This window comes from Beta vulgaris, chromosome 1 (assembly GCF_026745355.1).
Source record: "Beta vulgaris subsp. vulgaris cultivar EL10 chromosome 1, EL10.2, whole genome shotgun sequence".
NCBI lineage: Eukaryota > Viridiplantae > Streptophyta > Magnoliopsida > Caryophyllales > Amaranthaceae > Beta > Beta vulgaris.
The window spans coordinates 62,761,154-62,786,853 of record NC_079202.1 but is presented as its reverse complement, the minus strand read 5'-3'; the positions used below and the strand labels follow the sequence as shown (position 1 = coordinate 62,786,853).

Sequence of the window (25,700 nt, the reverse complement as noted above, 5' to 3'; positions counted from 1 at the left end):
ACTTGAAAACCCCACAATTACTTATTACTGTATGAAAATAAAGGAAGTTCTTATCTATCTCTTCCATAAGCTAATTTTCATATGGAAACTTTTTTCCCCCTCTTGATCAACCAAACAACTTTGTTCATTTACCAGAAAATGACATTACATATACATATAAAAGATATATTCATGGTTGTGTGGGCTCTCACAAATCAGAACAAAGAGAAGCTACAATATGTCCAGAATCTAAAACAGAAAAAGAATTCAAACCATCGTATATAGAAATACTATAATCCAACTAAAAGTTTGTTCTTTGATTACACATTTGCCTTCTACATTCAATTGTAAAATTCAACAAGATGTACTATATCAGCAGCCAAGATAAAGATCAGTTGGCTTTATCTGGTACAAATTTACAGGGAGGGAAGCACAGAATTGCCACTAGTGTAGGATTACTGCCCTATCCGAGGCTAGGACAAACGTAGATCTGTCGGAGATAGCAAGTCCTGAATTTTGCAGCACCCATCAGTGAATTTATGATTGAGATTTTGGGACTATAGGCAACAATCAATCACATATTCCTAAATTTTAAAGCTTGTCCATCTTACTTGCTTAACGCTTGATGCAGATTGAAAGTTTCACCTTGACCTCCACTAAAAGACCGCCTTTCTAAGACGCAAGCAGTTAACTGCCTTAGTAACTTTTCAAGCTGTGAATGCAAGCAACTCAGCGGATCTTTCAAGCCGGAATTAGTTGATAAGACCATTGCATTCACTGCATCAGCAACAATTTCTCGTTGTGATTCTCCGAGAAGATGTCCAACAGGGGACTTCAACGGTTCTTCATAAGCCAACAAGGCAACACATTCCTAAAGAAAAATTGTCAATCTAGAAATCTCAGTCCAGAAATTTTGTTTTTTTTCAGAAAGCATGATAGCTGCAGAAAGACTCTATCTCGAGTCCTGACCTCATAAAGAATAAAAAGCAATTCCTCCTTTTGCTAAATATGTGCAAAAATTGGTTTTTCATGGCTAAACTTCACATAATTTGACCTCGTACTTAAATATTGTATAAAAAAATATCATCGCATGGGATCTTATTAAATTTGTATCAATGTGTATTTTCAATGTATCCTTTTTCACAACTTCTATCATTACATAATAAAAGATATTAATGGTTAAAGGTATTGCATTACAACAAGTACATAACCTACATTGAATTGATAAGCCTGGCAATGAATTGATGGCATGGTAAACAAAAAGGAAACGGGATCTAATGTCAAAATAAAGAGTTACCCGAATAAGTTCTTTGTATTCTTCCAGCCCAAAAAATTTGGCCAGCTCTACCCTTCCGTATTTGACAGCATCTTCCAGCTTTCCAACCTACATGGTAAGGTTGACAATCTCAGGCATATTAGACTAACATCAAAAGAAAACACATTGGCACAAGGTATTAAGGAAACAGACAGTACAAGAGAAAGAAACCAAATGAATTACAAAAATGAATTGCTAGTAGAGATCATTGTTGTTAACATTTACAGCCAGGACATGTAGAGAATATGATCCACTTTCTCTTCATTTGGCACATCTTAATCATCCTTCAAGTTTTCCTACGGGGGATTGATTACAAGATTAGATGTTCTGGCCTCTACGAGCTCCCAGGGGAAAAGTATAACATATTAAATACTAAGATAAACACCAGACTGCCGTCAAATGAAAACACGTCCGCAGATGGAAATGATGACAGCATACATTGAGGAGCTGTAGTGTCATTTACATATTTAAATACGCACACTTACTACAGCATATGCAGGGGTGGATCCAGATTGGTCCTGGATGGCACACTGGCACGTGCCCCACCAAAAAAAAAAAGTTTTTTTTTTCTGAGCAAGCAAATTTATTCAAAGAAAAAAGCAGTTTCGCACGCACTATGTTACATATAGTGTGCTTTGCTATAGTGGTAAATTTTTCTGTATGAATTCCTAGCTGGGAGATGTTGGCCAGGTTCAAATCTAACAACAGCACATATGAGATTTTTTAATCCCCAATTCTAGCTACCATGTTTTTGTTTACTTCTCATTTTTCTTATCTTTTTTTATTCCTCTTCCTCGTTTTCAAATTTATTTAATCTTTCTTCTCTTTGGGTTAAAACTTGCAGTTCTTTACAATTTTATGTCCAACTCTAAAACTCTAACCCTCTATGATCTTTTTTTCTTAATACACATTTCTGACAGCGACTCGCTTTTACTTAACTTAAACAGCTTGATTTTGTATCGTTCATACATTTGGTTTATTCTGATCTTTTAATTAATAATATATAAAAGCAAATATACTTATCTAAGACGTTAGATTTATCTCAATGTATAATTCTAAATATACTTCCTCCTAGTATCCACTATTCATCAGCCAACCTTATTTCATATTTCTCTCACAAATGTATAAGAAAAAAATATAGTCAAATGGGATCTTATTTGATATGTAATAATGTGTGCTTTCACAATATCAACTTTTTATAGTTTTTACTTGTACAATATCAAAGATATCAAGGATCAAAGCAGTGAATTGAATAGCGTGTATTATGCAATCCTTTTAAGAAAAGAGGAAGTATATGATAACTACTTATAATTTATAGTTATATGTTAATGGTACGATTAAAGTTGTCTTTGAACGAGGTCTTCTTTGAGTGGGTTAAGGTTGTGTATTGAAGTCGTGAAAGTTGAAGTGTTGCAATTATTATATAAAAATGGAAGCAAGCACTAAACTATAGTTTATGATTTCCTTTGTAATTTAGTTCCCCACCTAATTGAAATCCTGGATCCACCTTTGAGTATATAATTTACAGAGTATGACAATAGATAATAGGCAAAGGAGGACTAACTAACATATTTCTTCAAAAGATGAATGATGAATAAACAAAGAGAATTTTCTAAAATGTAACATGATGTAAAACCAAATAGAGGACATACCCGAACTAATTCTATGAAATTCTGGGAATGAAGCAGAAAACATACGGGAGAGTTGTCATCCTGCAAAACGAAAATTTGACCAGACACCCATTTAATATCTCAGGTTCAAACAGAACAAAAGGTTGTTCTGTGCATCCAATTATCCAAAGGCTTAGTGTACATGCATAATGCACGTCTGCCCCTCTTAAAAATGAATTGACAATAATAGTTTTGTTCCAGGACTGAGGGCAGAGGAGAAGAAAGAAAACTAAGATAAGCAGCATGATTTGACCTGGAAGTGGAGATAAGAGGACAGTAATCAGTAAACACTACTACTCAAGGATTCAATCAAGAACAAAACCACCACGGGATTTTTACCAACAGAAGCCAGAAAATCTATTGGGCATTTGTAGTAGAGCTTATGGAGTCATCATGATTTATCAGGATATAACAAAATATTCACAGGCATAAAACGAGGGAGGGACACGCAAGGATTTAAGAGCAGACACAAACATAACCAGGAATAGTTGTCTAAGGGCACACACACCAAACAACAAGAAAATCCAGATATGTCCAGCAAACTAGCACGTCTAAGGTCATGATATCTGCAACCTTACCAGTAACCCCTAACAGGCAGAGGCAGATATACACCGGTCAGTAAATACTCCGGTAAATTCATCAAAATGAAGCATGCGATATATATGATAGAGTCAAATGGAAAAAACTAATTACAATGCTAATCTATGGAACTCAGACAACTCACCGGAATAATCTGAGGATACCAATCACGTAGTTTACCAAATGCATCATCAATCTGTCCCATCCTGATCAACTTTATTACCAAGACAAACATATCAATACCAGATCTTAAAGAGCAACTGATTACAGGATAAACACTAAAAACCCAACAGACATGACAACTCAAAAGCCGATCAACAAAAGTTAAATAAATAAGCACAGCAATTCCCATATCTAATAGACCAAGGAAGAACGTATAAAACATAAGAAATTTGTTTCTAAACAAAGCAATAGGCCCTTTTTCTTAAGCAGGATGAGCAGTGTGATGACTGTGATCTGACCCAAGTCAGCCTTACAGTTAGAATGTTGTTAAAGCCATAATATTGTAGCTATACGGTTGATTGCAGCGGTACATTATTTAAACAAGTTTCATGAACTAGTAAAACCTGTAGAGATACGATCTTATAAAAGGATGGATAGAAGCCAACATTAGACAGGCATTCTGCCAAGCAAAAATAAAAGGTTCAACTGACAAAAACTGCTGGCAATGCTCAGAAAATGATGCAGCTGAACAAAGAAAGTGCTCAATCAAAATGAAAAGAACAGAATTACTTCACAAAGATACCTGACGAAGGGTCTTCCGCTGGTTGAGTGCATACAGCTTATCTTGCTCAATGAATCCATTTTGCTGAGATACATTGATCGGTGGAACTGAATTACTAGTAGCTGCGTCGAGCACATTAAGTGTGTCTTCATAGCCATAATGTAGCAGGTAAGAGCGTACAATGCTGGCGTACCATAACCACAAGTTAGACAAAATTTCAACATTCAATGTACAGATCATGATATAATTTAAGGTACCATGTGGGTCCCACAGATCCCATGTCACGAATGTACCTGTGAGGTGGTATCCTGTTGCATGGGGTAGGGATAGAACCAAGGTGGGGAGTGAGAAAGGCTATTGCTTTACCACATCCTCCAAACCTCATCCTCAATGTATAAATCATGATATATGATGCATGATACTTTATTTCAATGCCAACAAGAACGGCACAGAGGAACAAAAAGTAGCGAAAGAAGATTTTAGATAATACCAGTAAGCTTCAACAACTTACACAAGGACATGTAGGAGGGGAAGACTGATAGATCTCACTTAAGCTTTGTATAAGACGTGCGATAAGACATTCGTGAACATGATATAAGTCACTTACCCATAACTAATATTCTGCGGCAGAGACAGCTTTTCGATCCTGCTTTGCTGCCTCAACCTTTCTTCTACTTCATGACTCTAACAAAAGATGATCAGATGAGTGGAAGATCACTAATAAACAGAAAGGCAACAAGGGATTGAAAGATATAATAATCAATATTTGTTCGTATGTTACTCGCCATATGAACAGATATCGAATTTCCTGGCACGACAAACATTACACAAAAAATAGAACAAATTATGTAAACAGCAAGCAACCTATCTAAAGTGACAGAACAAAGGCTTTAGAAAGGGCCGTACACATGCTGGATACCATCTCAAGCACAGTCCAGATGTTCTTTGGATTAAATTACATGGAAAACTAAGAAGCATGTGCTTGCAAATTGGTAGCAGTGCCCATAAGATGAATATTATAATTTATAAGCACCAGGCATTAGCATAACCCCCTCCCCTCCTCTTGCAGCTGCCCTAACACACTTGAAGAACATGGGAGCTGTATGCTAACAACCACTTCACTACTGGACACAATAAGTAAACGGCAGAGCAATCTAGGCATTCTCCTCTCCTACATATGAGAACTTTCAGAAAGAGTAGACTTGCCTCTAAATCAAAGAGAAACTCTTCCTCTCCAAAGTTGACTGTAACCCTGCACGATATAAGAATATATTATATTAGTGTATTCCTTTGTTGCAACTTTCACGGTCCAGTTTTCCGAACACCTCCCTCCCCCCAAACCAAAAATGAAAAATAAATGAACAGAGGAGGACGTAGGCATTAGCCCACTGTCAGCAAATAATGGTTTCAAAGGAAACACAGTACAAGAACGTCAAAGATGTGAAACTAAAGCTTTAGCAAATTTTGGTTGAGGAAGACTTTATGTCACCAGCTACCAAAGCTAATGGCCATTTCAGGACTTACAAGAAAGCAAAATCACTCTGTAGTGAGTAGCAGAGTTTTCAAAGCATAGAACCACCACCACCACCCCTCTCCATTTTTTTAAAAAAAGCAATTGAAATCATTGCTACATCATTCAATTCTATATGCATAAAAGAAGTTTGAAATGCAAACATACTCTTCATTCTGGCTGTGAACAGCTATTGTAGGAAACAACTGGCTCTTAACATCTTTGTACACTGTTCCCACAACGTGCCCATTTTTACTGAAACCAACATTAAGAACCATGAGTAACAGAAATGCTTAAAGAAGCTGAGATCGATGACAAGGAATTAACACCAAAACAGAAAATATATTAACTAACAATCAGGATATCTATGCTTACAACATCAAGTAAAAAAACTACTTGTAAACTTCATTGAGATAGAACTTCTACTTTCATTCTAATGCTGTACAAAGTGGTAGCTGTCTTACGTAAAAAAAACCCCTTCAGAAGCATAATTGATTCCTCCACCAACTACATCACCAGTAGTGAAAGTTGGGCCAAAAGTTTCTCCTTTTCCATGACCACGATAGAGCAGTCCATCATCTCCATGATAACCGTAACTGTTTGCTTCCCACCTGTCCAATTAAAGTAATGAAAACAAGAGAAATAAGATGCTTTTCAAACTAATCTTTTCCAGCAACCTAACAGGAGGATAGCGGGGAGAGTTTAAGAAGAGTGAGAAAGAGCTGACAAAGAACAGTTCTGCAGTCAAACTCAGTAGCAAAAGCAAAAGGAAGCAAATTTCGGATGCAAATAACTAAGAAAGTAGAGCCAGTTTATGGATAACCTATAGCTCTTCCATATTACATTTCTTTTCCAAAATATCTCGTACAGAAATACAAAGTCAGCCAGGTAAATTGTCCCTGAACAGGACATTTGATCGAAGATGAATGAGTGAAAAGAAAGATAGCCCACATGCCAGCAAACAACCATGTACAGCCAATGAGGTTTGGAGGTAGCAGGTGGATGATCGTGAAGGAAACTTTCATTATAGCAATCGACAACTGGAGATCATTTTGGCTCATGTAACCAACCTCATCCTATTGGGAGTTTGGGACTAAGGCTTTGGCATTATCGTTGTAGTTGTATTAAGACATACATGATGAGCTGTTGTCTGTTCATGGAGCCACCAAGCCCCACAATGACCAAACAAGGTGTTATTTTTGCTGATATTGTGCATGAACTACTGTCTAAGTGTCTATAACTAATATCTTCCGTCTAGTATAAAATGAACCCTTTAACATAATGAAGAACCACTATTCATCCTCATTTTTTTAGTGGCATGTGGGACTAAATCTTGTAATTATCTATAACCTAAACTTAATTAAAAACACTATTAATGTCTATCACTCCTTTGTGCAAATTCATGCTCGAATTCTGTCATTTTTTCGAGCATAGAGAACGAAACAAGGCATTTGCAGTACTCAATTCAAGTGCACCTCAAGCTCTGCCTAGGCACCTATACCAATGACCATTCGTTCAAATTCTAATAAGATAACACCTTTAGAAACTAAAACAATGCACTCTGGGTCTGTGATTCAGTGTGCTAGTACGTATCCTTCCGGGACAATTCCAGTTATATTGACTACTATGGCTTTCAACTAAGACTTAGCTCCACGTCACTACGTCAATATACATTAGGTCATAGAACTTTCAATTAACTCATAGAACAATAAAAAAAACGTGTTTGAAACTTAGCCATTTACATCAACTACAACAATGAACCATGTAGAACCCTCCATTGAAAATGAAACAGGAGGTCCAAGCCTTAACTCCATCCACAATATTTGTACATATTATTGATCGTATAATGCCTTGGGACTAAGGGTTTGTTCTTGTTGTTGCATAATGCCTTGGCAACACTCTGATGTTAGCAATTCCAACACTAAAGTGTTTTCAACATAATCAGATGCGTAGCATAGTATGAAATTACCGCATATAGTGTATGGTCCCTTCTACATCACTGCAATTTCACAAAATTCCAATCCACTCCTTTGAAAAACCACTCATATACAGCCATTGATCCACCAAAAGTGCAGATATTCTTAATATCTCTAATAAATATAACAAAAAAAAGAAATTAACCTCAATTAAATCTCCCCATACCATCAGAAAAACCTAAAGGATCTAAAGCTGGCAAGTTCCTGATAACCTACTAAAATCTACCATGTAATCACGCATCATATCATGCATTACTATCATTAGCAAAAACCCTAAACACAGACAAATATATATATAGGTAAATCAATTAGTGTAGTAAATGTAGTGTTAAGTTATTACATCAAGTCCCTCAGAATAAAATGTCGTGACATCAAGCCACTAAGCCATAAGGTTAGATACACAACTACCTTACAGCATCATAATACTCCCTCTATGCCTAGATAAGAGGTCGTGGAGCATGTGGTTTACTTCGATGCAAAGCGAAGACCGTTCAAGTGGGCTGCATCTCTATATTTATGAAGTATAAAAGGCCATAAATCTACATCTCTATACAATGTGTGTTTCTTCATCTCCACCATGCCACAAGGTACTCTTTTCTTAGTTTCTTAATTGAAGTGGTCATCAAGGGGGATATGACTAAGTTGAAATTTTTAACTTGGTAAATTTAGAAGTAGATTATACGAGTAATATACTAAAGGCCCAACTAAATGTAGCCAGTTATTTAGAACAAATGGAGCACATGGAAAGAAATTTCTTCTGCATAAAATTATATCAGCCCCTCAATTGTGAAATTCGAATATGCATTCACTGGTTAAACTGAAGTGCAGTCATGCAGAGCCATTATTGCACGGAAATGTGCAGTATGAAAAAGTACAAAAACTGGCTGTAAAAATTCAACAAATACAGAAAAATGTGACATTTTAGGCATGGTTATAAATCTCGAAGTCTCGAATGCAATTGCAAAACCACTTTTGCTGACTATGTGGATAGTTTGCGGCCTTTGCAGCCTTATATCATGGTTGCAATAAGCTTAAAACCTTTACAATGTGGTAATGTGATCATCATTTAAATGCCATGATTTTAAATACCAATGATGATGTATGGATTTATTGTACTAGCCTATAAAGGTCCAAAAGAGTGAAAAACCCCACAGGCAACATCCTAAAGGAAGTATTCACTGAGTTTTTGAAAAAATACGTTCTTAAAAGTGGTCTTTGAACAATGAAGAGCTCGCATGTTCCTCAAAATAGCCTCGTCAACAAAACTTCATTAGTCACTCTCATGCATACTGGTGAGATTAATAAACACATCGAAGTGGAAGATTTGATATTATTGATTAACAGATAAGTATACCACTATAACCAAAATTTTATTTATATAGAAAGTTGATATTTTAAAAGTATATACAGAGACAATTCTAACAAGATCCCACATGACTAGTTTATCCTTACCCATAAATCATTATAGATGGTCAAAGGGGAGTGTGTGGATACTTTAGAAGTCCTAACATTATGAGTAATATAAAATGGAGCGCAAATCTTCTAATCATACTTAAGATTTGATATTAGGAACTCCAAAAGAAACTATTGTATATGCTTACACACACCTTCCTAGCCAAAGAAAATATGTGGAATACTGGAATCTCTCAATAGTTTCCCATCATAACAATGATAGAAAGGCCAAATAAAATATTGAGCATTGATTATGCCCATATTATCTTGTCAAGAAGACTCCCAAACACGGTGTCAGTAAGTTACTCCTATGGTCTCCAACTCTCCATCACATTTTACAAGCCTATCCTGCTTCATCCAACTGCACATAACTATGAAGCAAAAGAATCCTACATAAAGTTTCATTAATACGCTTAAATGTTCTTTCACGCCCTACACTAGATTTTTAGCAAATAAAACAACCTCTAAGGTTGATCATACAACTATCCAGATGGATACGGACACTATGTTCCAAAACCTGTGATAATCAATAGGAAATTACTGCATTTTACTTGCTTGCCTGTTTAATTGTTAGAACATTGTCCATTGACTGGTATATAAAAAAGAAAGATAAGTGCAAACAAATATATTGACAGAGATGATGAAATACAGTTTTCTACACATCTACTTAATTCTTCTTATTGAGTTTAAATATTCACACTAAACTCTTAATCTTTTACTTCTATCGTTTAATTATGTCAAGAATATGATTCTTTACGATGATTCATGTTAGCCAACCCCAAATCATTTCAGAAAAAAAGCTTTGTTGTTGTTCTTGTTGATTTTAACTTCACTAAACTAAATTCACAATAAACTTACTTCAATTGTTTAATTTTGTCACGGATACGATTCTTTATGACGATTCATGTTAGCCAACTCCAAATCATTTCGGAACAAAAGCTTTGTTGTTGTTCTTGTTGATTTTAACTTCACAAGTACACAATTAAACTAAATTCAAGATAAACTCTTAATCTTTTTACTTCTATAGTTCAATTTTTTCAAGGACACGATTCTTTACGACGATTCATGTTAGCCGACCCTAAATCGTTTCGGAACGAAAGCATTGTTGTTATTCTTGTTAATTTTAACTTCACAAGTACTCAATTAAACTAAATTCACACTAGACTCTTAATCTTTACGTCTATTCTTTAATTTAGCCACGGAGACAATTCTTTATGACGATTCATGTTAGCCGACCCTAAATCATTTCGGAACGAAAGCACTATTGTTGTTCTTGTTGAATTTAACTTCACAACTACACAATTCAACTAAATTCAATTCAAGAACAATATAAAAGAAGCCAATTAAGAGACTAACCCTGGTTGTCGGCGCATCTTGAAACTTTCAGTAGTGAAACCAATAGCAATCTGACCTTTAGTACCGGCATTCTTCACGGTCATCTCGAAGTAATACATGATTCGTTTCACCGGAGCAGGATGATTCGCTTGAATAACACCGACATCGTGACCGTGTAAATTGACATTTGTGTATTTTACCGAAAGTTTATCAGTTGATACTACTAAGAATCCGCCGGAACTATTAACGGTGTTTAATTCATTCGGAAGAGGTTCGTTTTCATCTTCATTGATATCATCTCCACTTGAAGATGCGTTGAGTTTCGCTTGTTCTAGGAAGTAATTGCTGATTTTTTCTTGTTGATTTGACACCATTTTTGTGATTCTTGTTCTGGTTCAGAAAACCCTAGTTCATTGAAATCGGAAATCGGAAATCGGAAATCGGAGAAACCCTAGGTTGATCGATTGAGAAGTTGGGATTATAAGTTCGAGGAGAGAGAAAGAGGGTGGGAATTGCTTCAAAATGGGGAAGTTGAAGATGTTGCAAGATGTTTTTTGTAACAGTTGGAAATGAGATTTTGAGCGAGAATAAGGTAAGTACTAGTTTTTATATGCACGCGATGCGTGCGAACATAAGTACAAAATTATTTTTTTAAGAGATGAAAAAAATTAAATTAATTATTAATTATTTCTGATAAATTAGGAATATTTGAATTCTTGATGGTTTTCTTTTTGTAATATTTTTTTATTTTTTAAATTAATTAGGTAGTTTTTTTTTTCATTAAAGGAAGTAGTTATAATAGAGATGTTATGAGGGTAAAATGGGGTTTCTAATATTTTGGTGTCCTACCCCTCTTCCCATATAGAATAGAGATGAGGGAATTTTTTTTTTAACGGTGTAAGCAAAAAAAATGCAGACAAAAGATTTTGTCTCGTTCCTTTTTCCTCTTTAGCACGTGAAACTCGCGCTACAGTAATGAAATCGTTTATTTTAAAATTGAAATTCGATAATAGATTTAAGATAAAATTAGTCCAATAATTACTCGGTTAATTTCTTTCTTGTTATCCCCTCAAAAAAAAAATTCTTTCTTGTTATTAGTTTAATTCATTTAGTGACTATATTTACTTTTATATTAAAATTAGACCGTTTTTCTTTAATAATTTTTGTAAAATAGATTATGAATCTCTTTCGTTCACCTTATTTTCAGTCTTTTTGATAAGAGTAAATTTAGATAATGACTAATAAGTTTTAATAAGTTCAAATCAGTTAAGATTAGCAATAATAAACAAAAGAATCGTCTAACATTCTAACAAAATAAGGTTGAATAAGATTAGATAAAATCTAAGCAAAAACTAATAGGTTAATAAATTCAAATAAGTGGGATTAAGTTGAATAAAATAGACCTTATGATGTGTTATCTTAGTTTGAAAAAATAAAAAAAACTATAAGGTCTTATTCATTTGCGCACAATTTAAGTTTAATTCAGTTTTTTTTTTAAATTCAATGCAATTTAGTTCAACCTAAAAGAACAGGGGCAAAGTTAAGTTTAATAATATTGATTTATGATCAAGTGTATATATAAAGTTATACTTCATAGGATTTAACGTGTCCAATAAAGTTTGTTACATTTAATTCAAATACATTCATCTGAAAATAACCTTCCTAATTAAATAAGCTTTCTTTTATTTATAAATGGATTCTATATATGTATGTACCAAGGACCTCTAGGTGATTGGGTCTAATGCTATAGCTTTCTAAATCCCACATGGGAGAACAAAGTTCAAATCTTGGTCGAAGCAATATTCAATATTGTTCCTCTGAGTGGCCCTGTGCGCGGGCAGCCCAAATGAAATTCATCTTACCATGGGTTCTCGAAAGGAGCCAAAAAAAATTCTTACATATTCGTGATACATGTATTGATGTAAATAAAACATTATGAGAACGTATTGTGTCGGACTCGTCCGACCATAATCTTGGTCGGACGACTTTCAGGTGGTTCCAATTTTTTTTCATGTAGTCTTCATTTTTTTTCAGGTAGTCTTCATTTTTTTTCAGGTAGTCTTCATTTTGTTTTCAGTTAGTCTTCTTTGTTTTTCAGTTGGTTTTTGTGCTTCAGTTAGACTTACTTGGGTTTCAGTTGGTTTTTATTCTTTTTCAGGTAGTCTTCATTTTTCTTCAGGTAGTCTTCATTTTGTTTCAGTTAGTCCAACTGAAAGAAAACAAAGTCCAACTGAAAGAAAATAAAGTCCAACTAAAAGAACACAAAGTCCAACTGAAAGAAAACAAAGTCCAACTGAAAGAAACAAAAGTCCAACTGAAAGAAAACAAAGTCCAACTGAAAGAAAACAAAGTCCAACTGAAAGAAAACAAAGTCCAACTGAAAAGAAAATAAAACACTAACCTCTAGTGGTTGCTTGGAAAATGAAAGTCGTCACCCGCTTCGAAATGGGTTAACCCATTTTGTTCTGGGACTTGTTTTGCCATATTTCTCTTTGGAAGTTAAAGAACAAACCTTCCTAAGAAAAGTGACAGTCCTGTGCTTAGACTTATCACCAATGATGGGCTCATTTCAGCTCTACAAGTCATTGAAAATTTAATTCCATATACTTAAACAAAGGTTCATCAGATCAGGGAGTTTCGACAGGAGTGTTCAAAGCCATAGAAGACTCGACCCATCTCACAGCATCCTTTCCAGTTTTGTGAAGTGAAGAAAATACAGTACTCTATGAAATTAGCACATTATAAGAAAATGGGCCCACCGGCGGCGAGTCTCCGGCATCGGTGAGGGTGGGTTTTTTGCTGCGTTTTTTGAGTCCCATTTTTTTGGGTTGTTATGGAGGAGAGAGAATGTGGGAAAGTTAGGGGTTTTGGGGAGGTGAAAAGTGTCGGGAAAATGGTGATGATTGAGCTTTGTGAAGGGCCAAAGGAGATGGTGTTTTGTCACTGGGTCAGCCTGTCTGGCAGAAAGTATTTGGTCAGACGGTCTGACCCAATACTTTCACAAACATTATTATTGGAAAAATAGCTTTAAATTTTGATTTCATCGGTAAACACATTCGTAAATTTGATGGTAGACATGAGTCAATTATCTAAATGATGCATCATTCTATACAGTGTCGACAACATCCTCAATGACCAAACTAAGCAACATGAAGATGAAAGTAGAATAAAATAACAACATAAGAGACTCAATGAACACCTGAATCAGTAATGAACAACAAGAAAAAGAGATGAACATAAGAGAAAATATCTGATGAACAATCACTCAACCTAGGCCTTGTTCTCTGCTGCATAAAGCAGCTGAACTGAACTGAAATGAATAGTGATATGTGAGAGTAAAAGTATTATCTAGAGTTGAAATGGACCGAACTGAACTGAAATGGACCGAACTGAATTGAAAATAAGCTTGGAAGAACATGCCCCTAATGAACAGTCAAAGAAAACACAATGAACAAAGAAATTTTTGCAATAAACAAACTAAGAAACACAAAGATAAAGGTCAACAAAAGAGAATCTTGGAGATCGATGTTCATTGGAGAATAATCGATGTACATTAGTTTCACATGTTCATTAAAAATTATTTAATCTACATTAGTTTTACTCGTTTTACGATTTTTGGACGGCGTTTTGACCCGCATCACTAATCCACTATCTCCCAATTCATTTTAAACCTTGTAAATGATCCAACATATGCAACGGGCTAACATTCCTCCAAGTCATACCTCTCTCCATCCCTAAAAAGCCCTAGTTTTATTGGCCCAAAATTAACACCATCACTAATTTATACCATCAGACTGAGCTCGTGATCGGTTAACGCCTTAACTTCGCCTGCTCGTCGTCGTCAGCGTTAAACCTCGTTATCTCGATTGACGCCATTGTAGAATACTCAAGCTTAAACAAAAAGCGACAGGAAAAAAATCGAGGATAACGAAGCATTGAATACTCAACAATGTCAATTTACAAGCTCTCCAGAAGAATACAAAACTTGCCGCATGTATTCAAGCATAATACACAGATTCCTAATTCTCAATTTCAGTAAGTATTTTTTGCTAAATTTAAACCTAAATTTCATTTTAATTTGAACTTCTATCAATTTTGCAATTATTTTGATATAGGCGAATATTCCAAGCAATAGAACCAAGTAGTAATGAAATTAGACGAAGATATAGCTATAGTTCATGGCCGATTACCAGGTGTTGTCAATTTTCTGCTAGTAATGTTCATAATTTTCAAAAATATCGTGCCGGAGTATTTGAGTCAAGACGACTATATTCATCAACTGCTGTTGTTCAAGAGAAGAAATCGCGAAAAATGTTGATATACTTGACTGCATTGGTGTTTGGGATGGTAGGATGTTCATATGCTGCTGTTCCGTTGTACCGGAGATTTTGTCAAGCTACTGGTTATGGCGGTACAGTTCAGCGCCGTGAGGTGAGGCTTTCGTTCGTTTTGTTTTGATGTATATATGGTTGAGGAGATGAAAGTTGCATATTTGTGAATACATGATGAACTGTGTATAGTATAAGATTGGCTCCATGTACTAAATTACTAATGTATATTGGTTGATTGGAGAAAAGCATGTATTGAATTTTTCTACCAGTTCTAAATGGCCGCAGAAACCATAGCACAGCTAATTGGTTGATAATCGATATGTGCTGTGTGCATCTTGTGTTTTAGTGATCAGTAGTCCTTATGGAGCTTCCATAGGTCAAGAACCTGAGGTTCTCTTAGTTCAACACAAGAATTTCTAAATATCATGTGCTTGAGCAACGTGATTACTACTTCCGAATAAAAGGAATTTGATATCGAAAGATCAAAAGTTGTTGATAGTAGTAGATTGTGATAAAGGTTGTGATCAGAGCATTTCAAATGTTGTTGGCACCCAACTAGTTGTCTTTTGCTATGATCTGTTGCTTGTGCCATGTGCTGAATCCTTTTTGTTTCAATGATGAGTATAACTGATTGTGTTAACTTTCCCTGGATCCTCCGCAGACCGTAGAAGATAAGATTGCTCGGCATTCTAAAGATGGTACTGTCACCACAAGGTCTGGTTTGTTCCTCATATTCTGCAGATTCATAGTTCTTCTCTGCATCGTACTGTAATATTATTTCCCTTCTTCCAATTAAATAGAAGTAAAGCAAAAGCCTGAGCATATAAGTATATAGAAGTGTAGTAAGCGTAAAAAGGGTGAAGGTTGCGATATGAATTTTTAAGGTTTATATATATATATGTTTTATGTGCCTGAATCGTACGTTGAATAACTTATTAGGTGTTAATATGCCACCAAAGGTTTTAGTCATGGTATAAAGGAATATATAGTAGTGCAATGCTGCGTACTTTTTGAATCCATTGGTGATGAGGATTGCTTCTCTGTTTTAAGTACATCACAATGGTTTCGGCAAAGACATAGAGAGGGTTTATCTTTGGGGGGAGGGGTTCAAAGTGGCGCTACACGATAGTTTGGGTTATTAGTGGGATGTTTTTTCTAAATTGCATTGCCATTTGTCCACACTTAGCACATTGACAATCCATATTTCCCACTTATCTAGAATTCCATAGTCTCTTAGCAATATGCCAATATCTTTAGAAGACAGTGAATTTCTAGATTGCTTAGACCCCTAGACATTCTTTGGATTAATGGTTTTCCATGATCAGTATCACCCTTGTGGGAAACTAAGGAGCAAAGACATGACGAAATTTTTTGGTTTCACTTCCTTGCAATATTATTTGAAACATTATCTAAATGCCAGTAAAAAGCGAGCATAAATTTAATAGATACAACAAAGAAAGTACGATTGCACGTTATCTATCAATACAATTGACGATTTCAGCTACTTATATGTAATCTAATCGTGGTGGTTGAAATGTGATTTCTAGTGGACATTTTGCCTTAAAAATTTAAGATTATCTAGCTACGTGCTAAAGTTACTTGATATAAGTTCCCTTTATAACATTATCCATTAATGTTGTAGCTCTTTTACGTGCAAACTTGACCTTCTATCTCTCGTCTTCAGGATCAGGATATATCGTATGGGGTTTTATGTTGCCTTTATATAAGCATTAATGGATGATGTAACTAGAGTACTAGACATTGATGAATTGAGAAAATATCGAGCCTTGATCTTGAAAAGTTCTCTCGCAATAAATTTGTTTTGTTTTGTTTTTGTTTCCTTAGGTTTCCCCCCTTTCCCCTATGTATTCTTGATTAAACTTGGTATGAGATGGTTAGCTATTTCATTTTGGTTGTGTGGTTACTGCTCGATGTGACATTTATAATTTTGTACATAGCTTGTTAAAAACTTACTGGTGAGTTTTCATATCCTATGTTTCCTCACACTTATTGTCTTTTGAAGATTAGAGTCCATATCTCAAAATCGACATAAAAAATTCATAACGTTCCATCTTTGATTTGTGAGACTTACTGAAAGATTGCGGCTCATAAGAACAATAATTTTTCAAGGACTCCCATATTAATCAGTTTTCTTTTTTCTACCTAGGCTGCTGAAACTTTTACAATTTTTTGTTATAGGGAGATTGTGGTTCAATTTAATGCTGATGTTGCCGATGGGATGCCGTGGAAATTTACACCCACCCAAAGAGAGGTATCTAATTTTTGAAGCTTGTCCATGACATTATGGCTGCAATGTATCCAGCACATGTAAGGCTTTCACTCTTGATTTTCTCTGTAGGTGAGGGTTAAACCAGGAGAAAGTGCTTTGGCATTTTACACAGCCGAAAATAGGAGTTCAACTCCTATTGTTGGTGTATCCACATATAATGTTACGCCCATGAAGGTAGGAGTTATTGGTAATGCTGTGTTTTCTTTGGCATATTACTGTTCCAAAAGATTGTTTTATCGTAGTTAAAACTTGGTCATGAACTCTCAGCAATCAAGACGTTATTATTTTCAATGTATCACAATCTAGTACACCTGCTGGTGAATTTTGGATAATCGGAAGTCTCTATGCATATTTCTGTTAATAGCTATTGCAGCGTTTTGGTCTATTTTCACTTTTAATGCTTATGTAGGGTACATGTAAGTCCCCAAGTGTCGGACTTATCTAATTTATGAATAATTTCCATGATTTTGGTCAGAATAAAGTGTCTACATACCTAACTCGCAGTATCGAGAATCTGACTCCAAAATACTAGTAAAGCTGTAACTATAGTTTTGGCTTGAACATTTGGTAGATCCTAAAAAGGAGTATCCAGCAATGCATTTTCTAGCAAAATTTGCACAGTCTTACTTTGCTCTTTCATATTTTTACACACACTGTTTTTCATTGCCTCCAAGAAATAAATGGATCTGTTTATTACAGGCTGCGGTGTACTTCAACAAAATCCAGTGTTTTTGCTTTGAGGAACAGCGACTTCTCCCTGGAGAGCAGGTTGACATGCCTGTAAGTAGTAACAATACTTGTTTTTTTCTTTTCAAGTTAAAGACATGTTGTTTGAAAACCGATAATCCGATATAGTAACATCCATGTCCACATGCTTACAGGTTTTCTTTTATATCGACCCCGAGTTTGAGACAGATCCTAGAATGGATGGCATCAATAATATGATCCTATCCTATACATTTTTTAAGGTCTCTGAGGATTAAATTGTGAAGTGGACTTTGCTTAACTGCAAACTTGCAAGTGAACACCAACGACGAAGTGAAGAAAAATTGTCGCTGTCCATGTCATCTGCAAGCTCAGCACAATGTATGTTTTTGTTGGCCATTGCAAGAATCCTCCTATTATTTGTCCCCCTGTCTGCTTGGAGTTAAGTATGACTGGTGAAGCCGGTAAGCTATCATGAATGGCTTTTGTTGGTTGATTATACTTCTATAATAAGTTATTATTTTTGCTATTGTTTGAAACACTCATACTATCACTTCATCAGATTCTTACTGATATAGAAAAACTTCCCTGTAATACCTTAGGAGTCCAGGGTACAAAAGCTTACATAACTCTCCCATGTACCTAAATATAGGTCTACTCAAGGTACAGTTCATGTTTTAGAAGGTGGATTCAACGACTTTATGCTCTAGAATATACAATGAGATATGCTTTTAACGTTCCTGTTATTAGTTATATGCTTGGCTTTATGATCTCCTTGCTAGAAACTAGGGAGACTGCTGGAGAGAGAGAGCGCGCGTTCTAGAAACCTTGTAATGTGTTCTTATATTTTTGGTGTTTTTATTTGCAACATGTCAGATTCTATGAAGTTTTAAGTTTAATATTACTAGCTTTGAACACAGTGTGATGCAATAAGTTTAATTTCATAATGCTACGCACCCCCCAAAAAAATAGCATAATGCTATATTGTGAATTTCTGGGAAATTGTAATTTAGTTTATTTATTATATTAATAAATTGATCTTCTCGAACTATGTTAGCCTCTTTGGTTGTTTATCAGGAATAGTGATTTAGCTCAACTTTAAATTAAATTGATCATCTTCCACAACAATACCTCGTATGCTCTTGAGTCTTGAGAATCTTCTCCTTTTATATGCATCGGTGAAATCATTTAATTATCATTCTAATAGAACCTTCTACAAGTTGTATAAGTATGTGAATCATTAATCTTATTTTAGAACATAATTCACGCTATTTTTGGAGGTATGAACTTTCTAATTCTTCGAATTCAGATATGCAGATAGCTTTTACTCCAAAAAAAAGGAGATAGCTGGATTAAAATCCTCCCATATAATAATAATAATAATAATAAAGATAGTTGGATTCATTATTATATACTTATAACTATTAGAGCAGAAAAATTTAATGGCCATTGAATAGCTAGCCTTAACTTCTACCAAATCAATTGGCCTACTAATGAAGGACTCAACTAACAATTTAGCATTGATTCTTTTCACCTAAATCATGGATAGATCAACAGTTCACAGACCCTTATTTATCATCAACACCAATCGTAAGTAACTAAAGCATAATTCGAAATTATAACACAGTTTAACTTCACATGAAAATGGAGTCAGAAACAACAAAGCACATCCTCCTCCTCCCATACTTAGCTCAAGGCCACCTCCGCCCTTTCCTCCACCTTGCTCACCGCCTTCACTCTCACACTCCTTTCACCATCTCTCTCCTCACCACCCCTCTTAATGCTGCCAATCTTCGCCGCCTAAATGATAATATTGAAATCAACATCAATGAGCTTCCCTTTAACAGCTGCGACCACGGCCTCCCTCCTAATACTGAAAACACTGACAAACTCCCCTTAACCTCAATCATCACTCTATTCTATGCCTCCACCTCTCTTGAACCGCATCTCCGCGACTATCTCACGCGCCACCATCTTCACAGCCCACCTGTGTGCATTATCTTTGACATTTGTTTTGGTTGGGCTGACAATGTGGCCCGATCATTCGGGTCCATTGGAATTGGTTTTAACACTAGTGGGGCCTATGGCGTAGCGGCATATGTCTCCATCTGGAATCATCTTCCTCATCGAAATGTCTCTGATGACGAGGAATTTTTGGTTCCAGGATTCCCCGAAAACCAAAAATTTCAACGGAATCAGCTTCACCGGTTTTTAGATACTGCTGACGGTTCTGATGATTGGTGTAGGTTTATTCAGCTCCAGCTTAGATTGTCTATGAAGTGTTCTGGGTGGTTGTCTAATACCGTTGAGGAAATTGAACCTTTGGGATTTGAAATTCTGAGGAATGTAATAAAAATACCCGTTTGGGGAATCGGACCTACAATTATGACATCTTCTTCAAATGATAATGATGAAGCTTGTTTAGAGTGGTTGAACCAATGCAAAAAAGAATCTGTTTTGTACATTTGTTTCGGGTCACAGAACACTGTGACTCCAGCGCAAATTATGGAACTAGCAAAAGGATTAAAAGAAAGTATCGTTTCATTCTTATGGGTAATCCGTCCACCACTTGGGTTTGATTTCAATGGGGAGTTTAAACCCGAATGGTTGCCGGAAGGGTTTGAGGAGAGGATGAGGGAGAAGAAACAAGGGAAGTTGGTACGAAAATGGGCGCCTCAATTGGAGATTTTAAAGAATGAAGCAATAGGGGGATTCTTGAGTCATTGTGGGTGGAATTCGGTGGTGGAATCTTTAACAGAGGCGGTGCCGATAATAGCATGGCCCTTGGCGGCTGAGCAAGCGTATAACTCAAAGATGTTGGTGGAAGAGATGGGGGTTGCGGTTGAGTTGACGAGGGGTTTGGAAGGGGAGGTAAAGAAAGAGAAGGTGAAGAGGGTAGTAGAGATGGTGTTGGATAGAAGTGAGGGGAGTTGTGGGTGGGAGATGAAGAAGAAGGCTGTCGATATCGGGGAGAAAATGAGGGATGCTCTGAAAGTGGAGGGAGATTACAAGGGGTCTTCTATTAGGGCAATGGAAGATTTTTTAGAGTTCATAGTTTCCTTCAGGGGTAAGGAAGTGGCATGAGCTTAGCGAGCTCCGTTAATATGTGAACAATATGTGTCAACATGTGTGATGGACATGCCAATTTAAATTCACTCTGTATTGAGTGATTAAGTAGGATTGGCATGTTCTTCTTTATGTTATATGTAGGTAATTTTAATAAGTATGTGTCAAGTAGTTTATGATCTCAAATTCTCAATGTTGCTTAACATGAATACAATCTCTTTGCATTGAAACCTAGCCTACACCAAGTTAAAATGATAAATTGGAATTATGTATTGTTGTGGTGGAAATGAACACCGCACTTATGAATTGCGGCTTCTTAGCCAAACTTTTTTTTCATCATATATATACTGTTATCCTACTGTTGTTCATGAGAAGAAATCGCGAAAGATGTACTCGACTGCCTTGGTGTTCTGGATGGTGGGATGTTCATATGCTGCTGTCAGCACCCTGAAGTGATATGTGCGTCTCAGATCTTGTGTCGACACAGTGAATCTAGAATTAACTACCTTAAATATGTTCGATGTAATTTGTGAGGTGAAGAGATACTAGCTATCTGGAAAAATAGATGAGACACGTTACCAGAACGAAGCTATGTTATGGCCAAGGATGGCTCCTCTCCCCCCCCCCCCTTTTTTTTTTTGAGCTTGGTGTACAGTACTGCAATTATTTCATTTTCTTAATGGGACTATGGAAGTTACTAATTAATGGACTCCCTATAAAAATTATCTAGCTTGACGTTTGAGACAAACCATGGGACTGAAAAGTAGATACTCGATGTGCGTCGAGCCGTCGAAAGTTGAGTGCATCCCATATCTAAGTGATCAAGCTTCCATAGTTCAATAGAGCTTGAAAGCTTTGAAAGTGTGTAGTTACGGTTGAGTGAAAGTAAATTTAATGTGATTCAGCAACGTGACTATTGTTTCTGGATGAAAGGAGTTCTATTTTGAAAGGCCAAAAGTTGTCTTTGGTGTTATTATGAAGATTTATGTCGTGGGCATTTCAACCTAAACATCTACATTACCTAGCTACGTGTTGAAGTTACTTCATCCGTTTCTTTTTAATGGTTATACTTTGAGTTCTGACACTATTTATAAATTTATGTTTGACTATCGTTTGTGATTAATGGGTAAGGAAAAATATAGTTATGTGATATCTTGTTTAATTTGTCTCGATAAGTACTTTGAAATATCGACATTTTATAATTTTTATAAATGTCAAGTTAAATTATTAATGTTCAACCATTTAATTGACAAGCGTGAAAAGGTAAAGCGTAAATATAAAAAAGAAATGTAGGAAGTATTATTTTTAGTGTCAATATGATACCATCTAATAAAAAGAAGCGTAAATGCCATTTGTTGATTTGGCTCATATTATTATTTATTAGGGTGTTCAAAGTACGGTCTAAGCCACATCAAACTGTTTTCTCGTCTTCCCCGTCTTTAAGTACTCGTATTTTTTTTGCAATACTACCACCTATATTAAATTATAGAACCTTCACAATTATTCATTTATTACCAAATCGGAGGTTCAAATTCCTCTTTTCCTGTTTCAATTTCTGGGAGTGAATGTAGGACGTGCAACGACATTCTCCCTTAACTCTATTCTATTTTTTGAATCATGGAATTCTCTTCCAGAGCTAAAAGAAAGTTCTCGAATCGGGTTCCGACCAAATAGAGCGCAAAGCCAACGAGTACTTGGCCTAGTGGTTAAAATTGAGGTATTGTAAACGATAGGTTACAAGTTTCAATTCTCCCATTCTCTTTTTTGTACTTTGTATTGCTTTCGTGGCTCAAATGGAAAAAATCCTATTATTTATTTATTCGTTGTCTTCGACCACTTATAAGTAAAATTAATTAAATTGTAATAATTAGTCATGGATCATACTAGAGGTGATTGAAAAGCTGACTAATTTTGGCTTGAAGTAGCGGGTTTTAGACACTAAAATTCGGCCTGAATTTAGGTCCAGCCTGACCTATTTAATAGGCAAATTTTTTTGACCACAGTCTGGCTCGGCCCATGATCACCTCTATATCATACACAGGATGAAGAAACTACAAAAGAAACATTAGTAGCAAAAGATATGATACATATATCAAACACATTTAACAAGTGACTCATAACCAAAAAGCAAATCTTGTAAGAATCTTCTTTTATTATCTTTCCTACAAGTAGCTCATATCTATCACCATCGTATATTTAAAATGTTTTTTTTACAACGTACTTAACATATGCAAACGATAACTAACTAATCGTATACTCATGTCAGTCTAACATGAAAATAGTTAGATAAATGAAACAATTTTTTTTGGTAAGAAGACAAGATACTCAAATTTAATGCTAATTGTTTTTGCTTGATTCACAACTGTGAGAGCTAGACATCATCCTGTACAACAAACATTGCAAGTAATTAATCAGAATGCTATTGCATGTATTATGTCTAATTATTCGACATATCTTAGGATTAGCTAATTAGGCTCCGTTTGATGGGGAGTAAAATATTTTTCTTGGAAAATTGTTTTCCTCTATTTTTAATTTTACATTGTTTGGTTTGCAAAGGAGTGTACAACTAATTGTTTTAGGAGTAATTCCTTTTCTTTATCTCTTTTGTACACTCCTCCGATCACTAACTCCTTACTTTCCCTTTCGTTTCCTCATTTTCTTACATGGAACCAAATAACGAAAAACTAATTTCGAAATTGTGTTTTTCATGAAAAATAATTTTACACTGAAAATGTTTTACACCCAGCTAAACAAAACTTTAAGTAATAGACATAAAACATAAGACTTATTTGGTATGTGAATATGTGATGACTAAACTGACCTTGTGAGTTTAATTTTTGACAGTGGTCACATAATTAAGCAGAAAGCTAACAATATCTGGTGTAGCTCTTGAAGCAGATTCCTTCAAATTCTGGATCTTCACTTGAGTTTCATCTTCAAGCCGTTTCACAGTAGATTCTGACTGCCCACTTGACTATGATAGATATTGTTGTTAGCTTATTAATCAAACATATTAACTCCCTCCCCATAAATTATCAAGATTTAACACGAATAACAAGTCAAATGAACACATGTACATAATTATCAATCCAAATGAACATATATACATCTCTGTTAGGTACATATTCATTGGTATTGGTCTTTATGTTTATAATCTAGTGCTTGATGTTCATCGTGCGTATGATACTCATTCTATAGACGTGTGTATGTACTAATTTTGATACTAATTATGCAGAGGGGTGCTCTTCTTTATTTCTATACCAATATGACTACTTTAAGATTTTAGGTGGATATCTTTGACGCGATGAAGAAACTACAATGATACTCTCATAGAAATGTGAGACAAACTAAACCAAAAGTTTAAGCAGATGGTTGAAAATTCCGTCTATATTGTTGTTTTTTAGTTGAACCCTAGTAATGTTTGACTTTCACGAAGGCAAGCGTTATAGTGTAGAACTGGGGGTACCTCAGAGATTGCCTTCTTATGCTCCTCTTCTAATTGGGAACGATAGTGCAAAATTTCCTGCTCAGCTTCATCCTTGGCCTGTTTTAACCTTTGGATTTTCACTAAGCACATAAATTATTCAATCAATATAACAAATAATTATCTCTTGTTCTAATAAATTGCATTTTTGAAGTTCATGTGTTTTTTTTTCCTCTTTGGCATGATAGAAGTATAATTAATGACTAACAATTTCTAGCATTGGCAATTATTTGTTGAGCCTCTTGTTCAGCAGCTTGCAACATCTGAATTCCTTCTTGCCCTTTTATTGAACTCATGATGTTGGTTACCTAAAATCTGCAATCCATCATACAAAATTACATGCAAATTATATTAATGTAGTCAAAACATAACTTAAAGACTATAAGTTTGGAGCAAATAAAATGAACATTATCATGTCTAAAGTGTTATTGCTTTAAAATTGATCTGTCTCATTAGTCATTAAGCTCAATACATAATCTAAAATATGTTGCAAGCCACGCCATTAGTTGATGGTGCGGCATAGAAAACCAATTAATATACTTCCTTCGTTTTGTTTTAGATGTTACACTTTCTATTTTAGGAAATTTTAAATTAGATGTTACACTTTTATTTTAGGTAATAACTTCTCTCTATCTATCTCCTATCACATGTTCACATGGGGCCCTTCTGTTTTTCATTCTCTCTATCTCTCTCCACTCCAAAAATTACCTAGGAGTCCGTTATTTGAAAAGTGTAACATCTAATAAAAAACGGAGGAAGTAGTAGTTTTGTTAAATCTCAATATCCCGACTCTAATCCTACTTTATCTCCCTCAATATCTCGACTCTAATCCTAGGATCGATCCTTACCACATGATAAGGGGCGAGCGAGTTAGTACTAAGTAAATCTTGTATGTATACGTCTATCGATGTTACACTTCTACCCGTTGATTGATTTGCACCTTAATGTATCATTATGATTTAATATCAATCACTAAGAAATGAGTCGTATGAATCTATAATGTTCATATGATTGATTTGATTTTCTCCTCTCCTCTGAAAAGCACCAAAAGATTATCAAATTTAATTGTATTTCATCATAATAATATATAAGTATATTAATAAAAAAAAGATCTAGAAATTTACCTGATTAATTTGATGGTTTGGACTTTGGAGGAATGAAAACTTTGGCTTGTGATGTCTTTGGGAGACATAAATTGGAGGTTTGATCGTATTTGTGGATGAAAAATGGAACTCCCGCGTTTAACAAAGCTAAAAGAAAAAAAGAAAGAAACAGAAGAAACGC

At 35.3% G+C, this 25,700-nt stretch overlaps 4 protein-coding genes across 4 annotated transcripts; 2 read left to right on the top strand and 2 right to left on the bottom strand.

The window, feature by feature from the left end:
* Positions 1-151: 151 nt before the first annotated feature.
* LOC104896196 (ran-binding protein M homolog) lies at positions 152-11,142 on the bottom strand. Its single transcript, XM_010682934.4, has 11 exons — positions 10,562-11,142; positions 6,242-6,388; positions 5,946-6,032; positions 5,474-5,519; positions 4,875-4,951; positions 4,289-4,451; positions 3,689-3,757; positions 2,947-3,006; positions 1,277-1,363; positions 591-850; positions 152-488 (listed from the first exon to the last, which is right to left on the bottom strand). The coding sequence occupies exons 1-11, from the start codon at positions 10,912-10,914 to the stop codon at positions 443-445; spliced, it is 1,395 nt and encodes a 464-aa protein (XP_010681236.2). The 5' UTR covers positions 10,915-11,142; the 3' UTR covers positions 152-442.
* A 3,093-nt stretch (positions 11,143-14,235) lies between these two features.
* On the top strand, positions 14,236-18,601 carry LOC104896259 (cytochrome c oxidase assembly protein COX11, mitochondrial). Its single transcript, XM_010682995.4, has 7 exons — positions 14,236-14,575; positions 14,656-14,971; positions 15,533-15,585; positions 17,071-17,143; positions 17,231-17,335; positions 17,861-17,941; positions 18,043-18,601. The coding sequence occupies exons 1-7, from the start codon at positions 14,490-14,492 to the stop codon at positions 18,142-18,144; spliced, it is 816 nt and encodes a 271-aa protein (XP_010681297.2). The 5' UTR covers positions 14,236-14,489; the 3' UTR covers positions 18,145-18,601.
* Positions 18,602-18,925: 324 nt separating this feature from the next.
* Positions 18,926-21,973, top strand: LOC104896332 (UDP-glycosyltransferase 92A1). The gene has a single exon (XM_010683108.4). It carries the CDS (start codon positions 19,505-19,507, stop codon positions 20,948-20,950), a length of 1,446 nt encoding a protein of 481 aa, XP_010681410.2. The 5' UTR covers positions 18,926-19,504; the 3' UTR covers positions 20,951-21,973.
* Positions 21,974-22,834: 861 nt separating this feature from the next.
* Positions 22,835-25,700, bottom strand: LOC104896400 (V-type proton ATPase subunit G 1). Its single transcript, XM_048642770.2, has 5 exons — positions 25,541-25,700; positions 24,625-24,731; positions 24,399-24,499; positions 23,754-23,906; positions 22,835-23,315 (listed from the first exon to the last, which is right to left on the bottom strand). The coding sequence occupies exons 2-4, from the start codon at positions 24,710-24,712 to the stop codon at positions 23,763-23,765; spliced, it is 333 nt and encodes a 110-aa protein (XP_048498727.1). The 5' UTR covers positions 24,713-24,731; positions 25,541-25,700; the 3' UTR covers positions 22,835-23,315; positions 23,754-23,762.